General features: G+C 47.6%; 3 protein-coding genes across 4 annotated transcripts in view; all 3 read right to left on the bottom strand.

Moving 5' to 3' along the window:
• Window positions 1-2,436: 2,436 nt before the first annotated feature.
• Window positions 2,437-6,798, bottom strand: sncga (synuclein, gamma a). Of its 2 annotated transcripts, none has more exons than XR_013467897.1 (5): window positions 6,185-6,400; window positions 4,387-4,428; window positions 3,849-3,976; window positions 3,171-3,377; window positions 2,437-2,980 (listed from the first exon to the last, which is right to left on the bottom strand). XR_013467897.1 is itself a non-coding variant. In XM_078104336.1 (5 exons), the coding sequence occupies exons 1-4, from the start codon at window positions 6,303-6,305 to the stop codon at window positions 3,171-3,173; spliced, it is 348 nt and encodes a 115-aa protein (XP_077960462.1). In that variant the 5' UTR covers window positions 6,306-6,798; the 3' UTR covers window positions 2,437-2,980. The 2 variants fall into 2 exon arrangements, 1 of the variants encoding a protein (XP_077960462.1); XM_078104336.1 differs by having other exon boundaries at window positions 3,171-3,227; window positions 6,185-6,798.
• A 1,558-nt stretch (window positions 6,799-8,356) lies between these two features.
• Window positions 8,357-15,239, bottom strand: desi2 (desumoylating isopeptidase 2). Its single transcript, XM_040178708.2, has 5 exons — window positions 14,586-15,239; window positions 13,413-13,485; window positions 13,239-13,332; window positions 10,763-10,904; window positions 8,357-9,069 (listed from the first exon to the last, which is right to left on the bottom strand). Exons 1-5 carry the CDS (start codon window positions 14,622-14,624, stop codon window positions 8,812-8,814), a joined length of 606 nt encoding a protein of 201 aa, XP_040034642.2. The 5' UTR covers window positions 14,625-15,239; the 3' UTR covers window positions 8,357-8,811.
• mtrf1l (mitochondrial translational release factor 1-like) overlaps window positions 15,239-16,445 on the bottom strand; it is a 4,968-nt gene continuing 3,761 nt past the window's right edge. The window contains exon 5 of the mRNA XM_078104875.1: window positions 15,239-15,916. Coding sequence (XP_077961001.1) covers window positions 15,680-15,916 — 237 coding nt within the window. The 3' untranslated portion in view covers window positions 15,239-15,679. The remainder of the gene's footprint in view (window positions 15,917-16,445) is intronic.

Below are 16,445 nucleotides of genomic sequence, written 5' to 3'. Positions count from 1 at the left end.
GATGTACTATAATGCAGCACACATGTACACAATGAAAAATATTTTCACTTTTCTTACAAGGCAAGAAATCAATTGATCATTGGACCAAATGTATCTTCAGATTAATTCATCATTGTATATATATATATATATATATATATATACATATATATATATATATATATACATATATATTATCAAAGCATCCAGCTACAATACTGCTTTTACATTGAGTCATAATTACACTACTTGTCATTTAGCTTTAGCATCTTTATCCAAAGTGACTTCCAATAATACATCACATTACATTACAGGTCATTTAGCAGACGCGTTTATCCAAAGCACATATATAATATATATATAATATAATATATAACCCTGTTAAGCCCACACAGTGGGAGCAGTGTGCTGGTTGGGGTTGGTTGTCTTGCTCAAGGACACCTCCACATGGAACTGCAGGGTTCAAACCGCCAACCCTGCGGTTGCCGGCGCACCTTCTCTACTACACGTGCCACCATCGCCCATCTAGTGGTACATATTAGTAGTAGTACTAGTAGTACTAGCAGCACATCGGCACAGGAAAAACTCCCCAAACAATGAGAACCTTCCAAGAGGGAAACAAGGAAGAAACCTCAGTGAGGACGTCAGAGGACGATCCGTCTCCTGATGGACAGACTACAGTGATGTCATGTGGACAGAATGAACTATATATTATTTATAGTATGGTAGTAGTAGTAGTATATATTAGTAGTAGCACATATCATGATTTAGTTCAGTGCTCCACCTGCTGGAGGAGGTTCGTCTATACAGTGCATCCAGGAAGTCATCACAGCGCTCCACCACATTGTTACGTTACAGCCTTATTCCAAAATGGATTAAATTCATTATTTTCCTCATCATTCTACACACAACAACCCATAATGACAAAGTGAAAACTGTTTTTTGCAAATTTTTGCAAATCTGTTAAAAATAAAGAAGGAAAACATAACATGTACATAAGTATTCACAGCCTTTGCCGTGACTCAGCATGTAGCTCAGGTGCTTCCTGTTTCCACTGATCATCCTTCAGATGTTTCTACAACTTGATTGGAGTCCACCTGTCCTAAATTCAGTTGATTTCAGTAAGGTATCACAGCTGACAGTGCATATCAGAGCATAAACCAAGCCATGAAGTCCAAGGAATTATCTGTAGACCTCAGAGACAGAACTGTATCGAGGCTCAGATCTGGCGACGGGGACAGAAAGATTTCTGCAGCATTGAAAGTCCCAATGAGCACAGTGGCCTCCATCATCCGGGAATGGAAGAAGTTTGGAACCACCAGGACTCTTGCTAGAGTCGGCCGCCCAGCCAGACTGAGCGATCGGGGGAGAAGGGCCTTAGTCAGGGAGGTGACCAGGAACCCGATGGTCACTCTGACAGACCTCCAGCGTTGTTCTATGAAGAGAGGAGAACCTTCCAGAAGGACAACCATCTCTGCAGCACTCCACACATCAGGCCTGTTTGGTAGAGAGGCCAGACGGAAGCCACTCCTCAGTAAGAAGCACATGACAGCCCGCCTGAAGGACTCAGACCATGAGAAACAAGTCTCTGGTCTGAAGAAACAAAGATTGAACTCTTTGGCCTGAATGCCAAGCGTCATGTCTGGAGGAAACCAGGCGCTGCTCATCATCTCGCCAATACCGTCCCTACAGTGAAGCATAACACAGCAGACTGGGGCATTAACACATCCTGGATGAAAACATGCTCCAAAGCGCTCTGGACCTCAGACTGGGGCGACGGTTCATCTTCCAACAGGACAACGACCCGAAGCACACAGCCAAGATAACAAAGAAGTGGCTTCGGCACAACTCTGTGAATGTCCTTGAGTGGCCCAGCCAGAGCCCTGACCTGAACCCCATTGAACATCTCTGGAGAGATCTGAAAATGGCTGCACCGACGCTGCCCATCCAACCTGATGGAACTTGAGAGGTTCTGCAAAGAAGAACGGGAGAACCTGCCCAGAAACAGGTGCACCACGCTGGTGGAATCATCCCCAAGAAGACTTGAGGCTGTAATTGCTGCCAAAGGTGCTTCAACAAAGTATTGAGCAAAGGCTGTGAATCCTTATGTACAGGTTGTGTTTTCACTTTGTCATTTTGGGTTGTGTGTAGAATGTTGAGGAAAATAATGAATTTAATCCATTTTGGAATAAGGTCGTAACATAACACAATGTGGAAAAAGTGATGCGCTGTACATCAGATATACCAGAACAATCATGACCACAGGAACCACCAGAACCACCAGAACCACCAGAACCCGCCTTCATCATCCAACGTTCTTTCACTGTGATCCAGTACGTTAATATTGTTTGTTGTACTTTTACCATAATTAAGCAATATTGTGTACTTTTACTGTGGTCCAGTGTCACTCATTGTTCTTTTATTGATTTGAATTTAACAATGATGAAGACACAAAGGTGGATTTCAAACACATTTTTATTTCACTTGTGTTTTGTAAGTGAAGAAATCAGAAAAACAGACTGTGTGTGCGTGTGCGTGTGTGTGTGCGTGTGTGTGTGTGTGTGTGTGCGTGTGTGTGTGTGTGTGTGCGTGTGTGCGTGTGTTACGGATTAATTACTTCAGGTTTGTATTTTTAGGATCTTAAGTGTGTGTCAGTAAAGCAACATGCATCTAAAAGGGGGCGGGCTCTGCCTGGTTACTTACAGTGAGAGGGGGCGGGGCCTGCTAAACACACTCGGCCAGGGGGCGGGATGTCATTGTAAACCAACCAATGAACTGAGAGCATGGACGAACAACCTGATCAAAGTAATTAGTGATTTTGCGTGTATGTGTGTGAAGCTGCGGTGGGGCAACAGGAGGGAAGTAGAGGGTGGATGAGGTTACAGCCAGAGGTCAGAGGTCGAGGTGCAGCGATGACTAAAAATGTAAGGCTTCCTCATCTCTCGTTGCTCATTGGATGGAAAGAAACAGGAAGTGCCAGCAGGTCGGTGGGAAGGAGATTCTGAGAGGGCGAGAACACAAAGAAAATCCAAAGTAGGCAGAAGAAGGAACATAAGAACAAACCCACTGGTACCTGGAGAAGTTAACCAGGACGCACCCCTCCCACAGCGGCCTTTTTGACTCGTCATCGCAGGCTGGACGATGATTGACAGGTCTCTAATTGACGTTAAAGCGGGGGATTCTTTTCTCACCTACTGTGCAGCCCGTTCAGTCGCTTCTCCCCCTCCTGCTGCTTTTGTGAGGGCGTCCTGCGGGGGAGACGGAGCAGAGGTCACATGACCACCACCAAACATCTACCGACGAATCCATCCGTGCGCCGCCTAAGCTCCTGTGTACATTTAGATTCCAATCATCGTTGAGCCGCTGGAGTTCTGCTGTACTGAGATAAACGTCACTTCCTGTGGATGAAGAAACATGTGTGTGAGTTCTGAAAGCATTCAAGTCAGAACCGAGCATCGTGCCAATCAGGCACCTCCTTAGCCACTGGTCCCGCCTCCTCCTGATCTCAGCCAATCACCAGAGATTCAATCAAGACAGAAAATGAAAGTTATTAAATATTAATCACCGTAAGATTCTTATGCAATTTAAATGTAGAACTGCAGGAATGAGTCCTGAGAACCAGACGTGAGTCAGAATTAGTCACTTCCTGTTACATCATCCAGTTTGTGTAAAAGCCTTAAAGCTGCATTCCCTCCGGTGAGCACCAGGGGGCGACTCCTCTGGACTACTTCTCTCTGGAGTTATTCCCTCATTATTTGCTTTTAAAACAACATGATACCACAGTTATAATATATAGAAACACACGAATAGATTTGTACATTTGTTTACACACATTAAAGCTCACAGTCATGTGATGTGACATCACTTACTGCGCTGACGAATCCGCTTGCCACCGCCGCGCTCTCCACCCCCTCCACCGCGGCCTGGGCGACCTCGTTGGCCCCGGCAACCGCTGTGTCAGCAACAACGTCCACCTGTTCGTTGGACTTCTGAGCGACTGGACGTCAGGAAAGAAAAATAGAAAAGAACTAATCAGATGTTCTTCTGTACTTCAGTAAGAACTGTATGAAGATTCCTGTTGAAATGTTTGGATTGTTGCTCAGTAATTGTTGATAGAAGAGGTCTAAACTGTGATGAGATCCGCTGATGTTCCAACAGTAACTCAGGCTAACCTTCTGTTTAACTTCTTTAATCCTAAAGTTAACTACAGGATTATGTTATTGTGAAACTATTTTGTTCTGTTCTTAATCGTTCTTTGAGGCTGATTTATTCTCTCTGAGGATCTTTGTCTCTTTTAGTTCAACCATCTTTCTACTGAAACAAAATAAAAGCATCATCTAAAGTGAAGAACGGAGCATGTCACACGTCCCCTGCTGGTCTGGCTGCTAGTTAGCGTGAAGACGTTACCTGTGTTGACCCCGGTCGCCACTCCCTCCATCGTCTTGTTTCCTGGGAAAGAGACCAAGTGTCACCAATACTTCCTCTTTCTCTGTTTGATGGGTCACTTGGGTCACCGCGTCATTACGCCGGGAACGTTCAGCAGAACTTAACTTCACGTTCACTGTAAAGGGTTCTTATGTGTATAAAACCAATAAAACAGACCCGGGTCAGAGTTGGTTTAAAAAAGCTTTGGTCCGCGTCACCCAGCGGCCACTCTGCTCTGTGATGATGTCGTTCTTTATCGACTACTCCCATTGGCTCTCGGTTGGGACACAAGTGTCTTTGTTCTTTGGATTATCTGGTGGACTTCAGTTCTGCTGGTTTGGTTCATTGTGAGAAGGACTTGGATGCTTCTCTCGGTGGGCGTCGTGCCGGTCGGACATGTGACGGATCCCAATGAACAGACTCTTTGTCTGAGTGAACACAGTAAACAAGTAAACAAGTACAGAAACACTCAGGAGGTTCTGCTGCACACTGAGTCACAGGAAGCTCAGATGAAGCTCAGATGAAGCATATTTGATGACCCTGCAGGTTTTATCTCTTCTATGCGTCTTGTCTCCAACACAAGGGACTGTGTGTCAGAGGAATTATAATCAATGCACAATTATCATGATGTAATAACTGTACTTATAATGGTTCTTATCTACAGCAAGTTGTAAACTGGCTTATTTGATGAAATCACACTTTCTTGTTTCTTGGTTGAAATGTTCTTATTGTAAATCGCTTTGGATAAAAGCGTCAGATAAGTGACATGTGATGTAATCTGTAATCTTTGAAAAATGTCCATGAGCTGTACGGGACACACAAACACACACAGTTTCTTCTTCTCTGGTCTCTGATCAGCAGCCAGAGCAGAATTAATAAACTGTCATAAAATAAGTTTGATTAATGAAGTGATTTCAGACCAGATGAAAAGTACAATGGTACATAGGAACATTATTACTCCTTCCAAGAGTATTTATACACTGTGGTATTAGTACGCTTAATCCAACAGCGTATTTATTAGTATTAGTACGCTAACATATTAAGTGGAAAGCAGTGATGGCTGTTTATGTCGTCACTTCCTGTTTGGCCTCAAGGTGGCGCTGTTAAATCCTCAACCTCAAATGCAGGGCTTCAGCTGAGTAGCTCCACCCACTCCTCCACCCACCCCTTCATCCCTCCACCCTTCCTTCCATTCCTCCATCGCTCCACCTGTACTCCACCAAAAAGATTGGATAAATGTTGTAAACTTTTGCCAGTTCTCTCTCACGGCTGCTCCTTCATTTCTCACCTTCTTCTTCCATCTCAAGTTTTGCTTTAAAATAAATGCAGTGTGATGTTTCCCCTTTCATGCATCCATCCGTCCATCCATCCGTCCGTCCGTCTATCCACCCGTCCGTCCGTCCGCCCATCCATCCGTCCATCCATCCTTCCGTCCGTCCGCCCATCCGTCCGTCCATCCATCCATCATCTATCCGTCCGTCCATCCATCCATCATCCATCCATCATCCATCTATCCGTCCATCATCCATCCATCCATCCATCCATCATCCGTCCGTCCATCATCCATCAATCCGTCCATCCATCCATCCATCCATCCATTCATCATCCATCATCCATCCATCCGTCCATCATGCATCTGTCCGTCCATCATCCGTCCATCATCCGTCCATCATCCATCAATCCGTCCGTCCATCCATCCATCATCCAACCATCCGTCCATCATGCATCCGTCCGTCCATCATCCGTCCATCATCCATCCATCATCCACCCGCCCTCTCACCGACATAGAAGACCCCGTCCTTGGTCTTGGAAGCGGCCTCCCCGACGCCAGCCTTGGTCTTCTCGGCGGCGGACACCACGCCGTCCTTGGCCATGCAGAGTCCTTTCTTCAGAGCGTCCATGATGCGTTGCTGCTTCTTCTTCTCCCTCGGCTCCGTCTGCCTCAGTCGACTGTTCTTCTCGTCTGTCGGGATCTCTTCTTCCTGCTAATGGACAGGAGGGGGGACGGGGGGACGGGGGGACGGGGTGGAGCATGTGAGACAGAGAGGGGGGGAAGTAACACGATACTCTTAGAGGGACGGGGAGAGAAAAAGACAGAAACAAGTAGATGAGGAGAAGAGAAAAGTGCAATTAGCATTTTAGTTAAAATATCAGAAAAAACCTCGAGATAGAAAGACAACTGATATCTGTAGTTTATACATCACAATATACAAGAAATACTAGGGGAGGAATGTTGGTAAAACATCCCAAATATCACTCTAGTCTCACAAACAATTACATAATACCAGTATAATATACACAGATATGTTGGTAAGTACAGTGAGTCCTCATTATACTTTAATGAATTATATATGAAGTACTTCTACCAAGTAAGTTTAATGACGACAATCCTGCTGACTCCTCCTCCTGTACTGCAACAACTAGTGAGCCCCTCCCCCTCCACCCGCCTCCCCTCCACCCTGACAGCAACTTGAATATGACTCAGCACAACACACACACACACACACACACTAACACACACACACACACACACACACACACACACACACACCTCATTCTCTGATTGGCGAAGCGCCGTCATCTATTTTTAGACCCCATTTAATTTAACCTTCTTTCCAGGATGGATGAGGGGGGGGGGGGGGGGGGGTCTAATGGACATCAGTGTCTTCTGCATCAGCACACTGATCAATACCGCCCAACAAACGTATGCTCACAGACCCACAACACACACACACACACACACACACACACACACACACCTCATAAAGAGCTCAGCTGCCTATTAGCAGACAGGTGAGGAATTCCCCTCCCAGGTGATGTGGAGCATGATGTTCATCGTGATCCTATGAGAAGGTGACCTCCACACTCATGACCGGCTGACACAGCAAGTGTGTGTGTGTGTGTGTGTGTGTGTGTGTTTGTGTGTATCTTGACTCAGTGACCCGTGGAAGGACTTTTTGTTCACTGATTAACGCCTCAGAGTCTGAAAGTTGTCTCCACGTCCCAGTAACTCGTTCAGTCTCAGCCGTCTGCTGGATGAACATCACACAGCTGCGCCCTCGTGTGCTCCTCCACATGAATCCAGCTGCTAATCATCTCCACATGAATCCAGCTGCTAATCATCTCCACATGAATCCAGCTGCTAATCATCTCCACATGAATCCAGCTGCTAATCATCTGCTCAGGAAGGAGCATCTAGAGAGGCAACAATGAGACGACAAAACAGCACCAGTTTACCACGTGTCTCCGTCTTCATGTCCTGGACTGGTTCTCCACCAGTTGGCTTTAGCAAGAGTCACCATCACTGCTGGAGATAGAAAACCTCCACAACATGAATCCTAAAAACATTCAAATGCTTTTTTTTTTTAATTGAACATCTCATTTTGACCTTTTGACCTCCTCAGGAGGCCGGATGAACAGGAAGTCCTTACAGTGGTCAGTCACAGTAGTCCTGATGTTCTAGCACCATATGACATTATAATGTCGTATTATTGCTGTTGGAAGAGCACTGAGGCATCTTAGAGCCTTACAGAAGAATTATATTTATTATATATTCACCCGCCTTGGAATGTTCTACATCTCGTCATGATGTAAACACGGATTCATATGGATTTTATTTAATAGACCAACACAAAATAATCAGCTTGAAGTCAGGAAAAGTTTACATGGATGTTAAAACGATTTACAAATAAACGTCTGTAAAGCGTTGAGTGCGTTTGTATTCTGCCCTTTACTGTCAAGCAGTCACATGACCAGCAGAAAGGCCTCAGAGGCTTAGAAGCACACACACACACACACACACACACACACACACACACACACACACACACACACACACACACACACACACACACACACACACACACACACACACACACACACACTCTAAATGTCACAGAAATAAGTTCAAAGATTCAAAACTCTAAAAAACTAAAATAAGGAGGAAGCAGCATTTTGTGAAATAGTTTTTTTTATGATCTTTCTTTTAAGCATTACATGAAGAGGTGGAAATAAAAGCTCGAACTCTCCAGGTAGTGGAGCTGCAGTACCTTTTGCTCAAAGGCACCTCGGCGGTTGCTACTGAGGAAAAATTCTTTTACTTCTGGTAACAAAACGTTTCATAGTTGCATCTTGAAATCTTCAGCAGGTTGAATCTATTGGACACAAAGAGAAAAGAACTGGGGGGTGTCCCCACACGCTGGACCGGAGGGCCAAGGTCAGAGGTCAAAGGTCAAATGAAGACGTCAGAGTTCGCAGGCAGACCTGAAGAAACTAACGGAAAAGTCTGAAATAAAAACAAACTTCTTCGTCGTTGGTTTGAATCTCCTCTTCAAGGAGAGTAGCACCATCCAGCGACCAACCGCTGGAAACATCTGGACGTGGTTGGTGACCACGGGACGGACCCGCCTACCGGCGCGGCAGCAGTCGGGAGTGTCGGGGCACCGAGGAGGCCGGGGAGCAGGGCGACACGGAGGCCAAGGAGACGGAGGCAGCGGCGTCCTCGGCCTCCTCCAGCTCGCCCCCGTGGAGCTCCTGGCTCACGCTGGACTGCAGTGCGGCCGGCGTCAGCCACTCTTTGGGCAGGCAGCTCTGCAGGAAGGGCACGCAGGAGCTGAAGTAGGCCAGGCGGTTGACCCAGCGGGGGATCTCCCTGCCACACAGGGTCTGAGGGGCGCAGAAAACCACCCGTTTAGAACCACAGACTGACAGCTGAAGCCCTCCGAAGCCCCCGAGGAATCACAGCGAGACCTCGGGGAAAAGCAACTAGAAGAAAGATGAAATTCGCCTCGAAAATACTTCACAAATAAATTGTTCGTTTTAACCAGATTCCGTAAAAACATTCAGTTCTCAGCTTCATGTGGAACCGATTGATTCCCCAACAGTCGTGTGACGACACGGAGCCGAGGGTCGTAACACACGAACATGCAGAGCTTCCGCTCAGTGAAAGGACTCATCTCACCTGGAGCAGCTGATCATGTGTCATTTTAGAGGAATCTTCTTATTGAAAGTTACAGCCGTATGGTGTGTGTGTGTGTGTGTGTCTGCATATATAATGTCTGTGTTTGTGTAGCGTATGGTGTGTGTGTGTGTGTGTCTGCATTTATAATGTCTATCTGTGTTTGTGTAGCGTATGGTGTGTGTGTGTGTGTCTGCATATATAATGTCTATCTGTGTTTGTGTAGCGTATGGTGTGTGTGTGTGTGTCTGCATATATAATGTCTATCTGTGTTTGTGTAGCGTATGGTGTGTGTGTGTGTGTGTGTGTGTGTCTGCATATATAATGTCTATCTGTGTTTGTGTAGCGTATGGTGTGTGTGTGTGTGTCTGCATATATAATGTCTGTGTTTGTGTAGCGTATGGTGTGTGTGTGTGTGTGTGTGTGTCTGCATATATAATGTCTGTGTTTGTGTAGCGTATGGTGTGTGTGTGTGTGTGTGTGTCTGCATATATAATGTCTGTGTTTGTGTAGCGTATGGTGTGTGTGTGTTGGCCAGCTGGCGCCTGCATGCTTGGGCTTGTGTATCTTAATCCCTTAATCTCAGTGCTGGATGCCGGTGAGACTCGTTAGTCTCACCAGGATAAGATGATTACACACACACACACACACACACACTTTCCTGTCCAGGCAACGCGGTGAGGTCCAGAGTCGTTTGCAGTGCGGACGCCTTCTGTCATACATTCATTTAGCGTGTCGCACTCACACACACACACTCACACTCACACACACACTCACACACACACACACACACACACACACACACACTCACACCTCAGCTTCATTTCCACAACAGACCCAAGCGTCATCCTACGGTCCAGCTCCATCGGGGGGAACTTTCGCCGCTGGGTCTGAACACACGATTTTTAGCAACTTTTAGTTTTTAGTTCTCGTTACTCTTTCCTGCCACTTTTATGTTCTAAAACTGGCAAATGATGTTAAAATAAAATCAGCCTACAACGATTATTTCACTTTGACAGGAAATCACTTTGTTACAAAGTTGAAATGGTGTGTGTGTGTCTCCATGTGTGTGTGTATGTCCGTGTGCGTGTGTGTGCATGTGTGTGTGTCTCCATGTGTGTGTGTGTGTGTGTGTGCGTCTGCATGTCTGTGTGTGCATGCCCATGTGTGTGTGCGTGTGTGTGTGCATGTCTGTGTGTGTGTGTGTGTGCATGTCCATGTGTGTGTGTGTGCATGTCCATGTCTGTGTGTGCGTGTCTGTGCGTGTGTGTGTGTGTGCATGTCCATGTGTGTGTGTGTGTGTGCATGTCCATGTGTGTGTGTGTGTGTGTGCGTGTCCGTGTGCGTGTGTGTCCGTGCGTGTGTGTGTGTGTCCGTGCGTGCGTGCGTGTGCGTGTGTACCTCTGACAGCACGGAGGAGAAGTGGTTGCAGTTCTTGTGCATCAGGTGGTAGGCGTTGCCTTTGTACTCCTTCCCCATCTCCTCCACGATGCGCTCCACGTCCTCCTCCGTGAAGTCTGTGCTGCCCAAGACGATGGCTTCTCTACCGGGGGGGACGGGGGGGGGACGGGGGGGGGACGAGGGGGGGACGGGGTAAATATCACTGCTCGCCAGCAAATGACCAAAAAGCACTTCTGGCCATTTCGGTTAAAAACAAACGCAACGTGTGGCGGCCGGCGTTGAATCCGGAGAGGACTAGTCATCATTACTCATAGAGCAGGTAACGTGAGAGGACTAGTCATCATTACTCATAGAGCAGGTAACCTGAGAGGACTAGTCATCGTTACTCATAGAGCAGGTAACGTGAGAGGACTAGTCATCATTACTCATAGAGCAGGTAACGTGAGAGGACTAGTCATCATTACTCATAGAGCAGGTAACCTGAGAGGACTAGTCATCATTACTCATAGAGCAGGTAACGTGAGAGGACTAGTCATCATTACTCATAGAGCAGGTAACCTGAGAGGACTAGTCATCATTACTCATAGAGCAGGTAACCTGAGAGGACTAGTCATCGTTACTCATAGAGCAGGTAACGTGAGAGGACTAGTCATCATTACTCATAGAGCAGGTAACGTGAGAGGACTAGTCATCATTACTCATAGAGCAGGTAACCTGAGAGGACTAGTCATCATTACTCATAGAGCAGGTAACGTGAGAGGACTAGTCATCATTACTCATAGAGCAGGTAACCTGAGAGGACTAGTCATCATTACTCATAGAGCAGGTAACCTGAGAGGACTAGTCATCGTTACTCATAGAGCAGGTAACGTGAGAGGACTAGTCATCGTTACTCATAGAGCAGGTAACCTGAGAGGACTAGTCATCGTTACTCATAGAGCAGGTAACGTGAGAGGACTAGTCATCATTACTCATAGAGCAGGTAACGTGAGAGGACTAGTCATCATTACTCATAGAGCAGGTAACGTGAGAGGACTAGTCATCATTACTCATAGAGCAGGTAACCTGAGAGGACTAGTCATCATTACTCATAGAGCAGGTAACCTGAGAGGACTAGTCATCATTACTCATAGAGCAGGTAACCTGAGAGGACTAGTCATCATTACTCATAGAGCAGGTAACGTGAGAGGACTAGTCATCATTACTCATAGAGCAGGTAACCTGAGAGGACTAGTCATCGTTACTCATAGAGCAGGTACTGTGAGAGGACTAGTCATCATTACTCATAGAGCAGGTAACCTGAGAGGACTAGTCATCATTACTCATAGAGCAGGTAACCTGAGAGGACTAGTCATCGTTACTCATAGAGCAGGTAACGTGAGAGGACTAGTCATCGTTACTCATAGAGCAGGTAACCTGAGAGGACTAGTCATCGTTACTCATAGAGCAGGTAACGTGAGAGGACTAGTCATCGTTACTCATAGAGCAGGTAACGTGAGAGGACTAGTCATCATTACTCATAGAGCAGGTAACGTGAGAGGACTAGTCATCATTACTCATAGAGCAGGTAACGTGAGAGGACTAGTCATCATTACTCATAGAGCAGGTAACGTGAGAGGACTAGTCATCGTTACTCATAGAGCAGGTAACGTGAGAGGACTAGTCATCATTACTCATAGAGCAGGTAACGTGAGAGGACTAGTCATCGTTACTCATAGAGCAGGTAACCTGAGAGGACTAGTCATCATTACTCATAGAGCAGGTAACGTGAGAGGACTAGTCATCATTACTCATAGAGCAGGTAACCTGAGAGGACTAGTCATCGTTACTCATAGAGCAGGTAACGTGAGAGGACTAGTCATCGTTACTCATAGAGCAGGTAACCTGAGAGGACTAGTCATCGTTACTCATAGAGCAGGTAACGTGAGAGGACTAGTCATCGTTACTCATAGAGCAGGTAACGTGAGAGGACTAGTCATCGTTACTCATAGAGCAGGTAACGTGAGAGGACTAATCATTACTCATAGAGCAGGTAACGTGAGAGGACTAGTCATCATTACTCATAGAGCAGGTAACGTGAGAGGACTAGTCATCATTACTCATAGAGCAGGTAACGTGAGAGGACTAGTCATCGTTACTCATAGAGCAGGTAACGTGAGAGGACTAGTCATCATTACTCATAGAGCAGGTAACGTGAGAGGACTAGTCATCGTTACTCATAGAGCAGGTAACGTGAGAGGACTAGTCATCGTTACTCATAGAGCAGGTAACGTGAGAGGACTAGTCATCGTTACTCATAGAGCAGGTAACCTGAGAGGACTAGTCATCATTACTCATAGAGCAGGTAACGTGAGAGGACTAGTCATCATTACTCATAGAGCAGGTAACCTGAGACACCTGCAGGGATCTTCTGCTGCTTCTTCAACCGCACAGAGACGTTTCACCTGAAATGCTCCTTCGTTTCCTTCCCACTTACTTGAATCTGAACGTGTCGCCGAGCGCCGTGACGTCGCCGGGCGTGATCTCAAAGATCCCTGAGAACGGGAACGAGTGTCCGCCGTAGGCAAACTCTGGAAACACACAACAACAACAACAACGTTTCAGCCGGCGCACGTTTGGAGAAGCTTCCACAGGACGTCACGCCGCTCACCTCTGCCGTAGATCTCGATCCCCGAGTGGAAGACTCCGATACCCAGAGTGCTGGTGAACTCATTGATCCAGTACTGCAGAAGACACGTTACATTAGTATAATATACAGCGCTGGACGAAGCAGCGCTGGATGAAGCGGCGCTGGACGAAGCCGGTTAAAAGACGCCACAGAGACGGATCATCCTAAAGAACGAACACACGTCTCATTACAGGAGCCTGTAAAGCACTCAGAGCTGGACGGGAAATCCACTTAGTGGAGACGGCAGCGGGACGGAGAGGACGGAGGAAGAAGAGCAGTGTCACATGACGCCATCGATCCGCCGACACAACGGAGCGTCTCCTCGACCGACCACTTCCACTACTGTTCATCGTGTTCTCAACTTCTCCATTAGTTCTTATAAATGTTCAAGAACCGACAAAGTACGACATGTTAACAAGGGAGGAGACAAGGGGGGGGGGACAAGAAGAGAGGAGGTAAGCGAGGAGACAAGGGGGAGGGCCAAGGGAAGAGGAGGTACAAAGGGAGGACAAGGGGAGAGGAGGTAAGAGAGGAGACAAGGGAACAGCAGTGTTGGCTCTGGAGCTAAGCTAGCCGTTCGTTAGCGTTCACTGCTCCGGGCCTCTGATCTCAGGTCTGTGAGCGCGTATTGATTATTGATCACTGATAGATCCAATTGGACGACCACGCTGAACAAAGAGGATCTTGAATGCGTCTTCGGCCTCTTCTGTACCGAATCGATTAAAAGGCTGTTCTACGGTGCATTGGTGGCTCTGTGTCAATCAGCGGGTCTCGCGTCCACGTGAGGGTCAGAGGGCGAGATGAGTCCTGGTCATCCAGTCCGGGTGATGGAGAACCAGTCCAGTCCCGGTGTGATACCACCGGCGGTTCCGTGTCCACCGATAGAAGCTCTTCATACAGCTGAGGGAAGAGTCGCTAATTGAAATGAGTCCACACGGCTCTCATGTCCCTTTGTGCACTCTAACGGGGACAGAACGAAGCGGAAAAGACGCAATTCGGTTGAAATAATGCAGCCGAACTGAAGAGGGATTCGTGATCACTTTAAAATCGGTTCCCAGCGCGTGATGTTCATCTTTAAACGGCGCCGAACGCGGTTTCGCTGTTCCGAGTTCAGGAGTTCGGCGGACGAAGCGGCGACAGGAACAGCCATCTTACCATGTCGTACACGTTCAGGATGATCGGCTCGTTCGCCATCGTCAGGCGGTGCCCCGCGGGGGGCCCCCGCTAACCCGGTACGTCCCTTCTCCTCTGCGGGCCTCCCCCCGGAGCTCTGCCCCGGCTCCCCGCCCGCTCCTCCCCCCCGGGACACGGAGCAGCGGCGGCCCGTCGAGCCCCCTCGTCCCGTTGGACGAACCCGAACGGCCGCCGAGGTCGAAGCGAAGAGACGCGGACTTCACCGAGGACACGAACGTCTTCCGGGACGAATTTACTCGGGGAAATGGCCACGTCATCCTCCCATGGTGCCGGTTTGGCGGCGCGGTAACACTTACGGCTCCGGGATCGGCTACCGGCGGCGGGGAGTGGGCGAGCGGGGCGATGGATCCGCACTCGATTAGTCAGACCTGGACGCCCCGCGGCGTTGTGGGGATGTAGTCTGAGTTTTCTCCTGCTGCGGTTAGTGCGCGCGTGTCCCTGGACTGGTTGTAATGGTTTGGACCGCTGGGGGGGACGTGAGGGACGCGAGGGACGTCTTTAAATGCAGAAACTGCATTTTATCAAAAGTAAAAACCCACAACTACACAAAACGTCCCTTGATACTTAAATGACAGTATGTTTGCAGTGTTGCAGGTTTAGACAATAACGCCAGGTTCAACATTCTTCTTTATTAGTCAGATTTAAGAGCAGCATCGGTTCGGTCCAGTTAACCGTGTCAGTGGAAATACTCTGAATAAAGTCTTTACTCAATGATTCTTTCTGCTGTCGATAGTGACTCCTGCTGCTGCTCTTCTCCTCACGGCCACCAGACTCCATCAATTTAACCTGCGGCAACACAGGAGCCTCCACACAAGTCCACTTTAACCCGCTTCAGATGCATATAGACACATATACAACAGATCATATAGAACACATCATGTAGCGTGATCCATTACGTCACACCTGCACATGAACTTCAGGTTTTCATTCGACCAGAAGAACGAAGACTTGCTCCTCAATTTAAACCATCATGCTCATTTTCTTCGGTTGTTCTCTCAGAAATTGAAGCAGAGTAAATCGCCAATATCCACGAGAGCTTCTCCAATCCCAACTCCTCACGAGCCGTCCCGCTGGGTCTCCTCCAGCAGCTCCTCCAGCGCCTCCTGGTTGGAGAACTCCTGCAGCCAGGAGTTCATCTGGTCCAGGAGGTCCTCCCCCAGCAGGAAGCTCCTGACGTCGTGCACCGTGGTGCCGAGGCGGTGGTCCGTCACACGGTCCTTGGAGAAGTTGTAGGTCCGGATCTTCTCTGATCGGCCCTTGGTGCCGATCTGGAGGGGGCGTAGAAGATAAGATCATATTATTATACGTCATATTAAATGCCTCCACCTGCACTTAATATGGTATTGAAGGCCTCCACTTGGACTAAATATGGTATTGAAGGCCTCCACCTGCACTTGATATAGTATTGAAGGCCTCCACCTGCACTAAATATGGTATTGAAGGCCTCCACCTGCACTTGATATGGTATTGAAGGCCTCCACCTGCACTTGATATGGTATTGAAGGCCTCCACCTGCACTTGATATGGTATTGAAGGCCTCCACCTGCACTTGATATGGTATTGAAGGCCTCCACCTGCACTTGATATGGTATTGAAGGCCTCCACCTGCACTTGATATGGTATTGAAGGCCTCCACCTGCACTAAATATGGTATTGAAGGCCTCCACCTGCACTTGATATGGTATTGAAGGCCTCCACCTGCACTTGATATGGTATTGAAGGCCTCCACCTGCACTTGATATGGTATTGAAGGCCTCCACCTGCACTTGATATGGTATTGAAGGCCTCCACCTGCACTTGATATGGTATTGAAGGCCTCCA

This window comes from Gasterosteus aculeatus, chromosome 6 (assembly GCF_964276395.1).
Source record: "Gasterosteus aculeatus chromosome 6, fGasAcu3.hap1.1, whole genome shotgun sequence".
Taxonomy (NCBI): domain Eukaryota; kingdom Metazoa; phylum Chordata; class Actinopteri; order Perciformes; family Gasterosteidae; genus Gasterosteus; species Gasterosteus aculeatus.
The sequence above is the reverse complement of the archived record's forward strand: the minus strand, read 5'-3'. Positions and strand labels throughout refer to the sequence as shown.

Bases quoted from the DNA above. Each gene is read 5' to 3' on its own strand.
- desi2 (XM_040178708.2), bottom strand. From the start codon at position 14,624: ATGGCGAACGAGCCGATCATCCTGAACGTGTACGACATG. The intron at 13,486-14,585 runs GTAAGATGGCTG...TGTCTTCTGCAG, and splicing joins TCCTGAACGTGTACGACATG to TACTGGATCAATGAGTTCAC. The intron at 10,905-13,238 runs GTAAGTGGGAAG...CCCCCCCGGTAG, and splicing joins GGCGACACGTTCAGATTCAA to AGAAGCCATCGTCTTGGGCA.
- sncga (XM_078104336.1), bottom strand. From the start codon at position 6,305: ATGGACGCTCTGAAGAAAGGACTCTGCATGGCCAAGGACGGCGTGGTG. The intron at 4,429-6,184 runs GTGAGAGGGCGG...TCTCTTTCCCAG, and splicing joins GGACGGGGTCTTCTATGTCG to GAAACAAGACGATGGAGGGA. The intron at 3,228-3,848 runs GTAAGTGATGTC...TCTCCCCCGCAG, and splicing joins CAAGCGGATTCGTCAGCGCA to GACGCCCTCACAAAAGCAGC.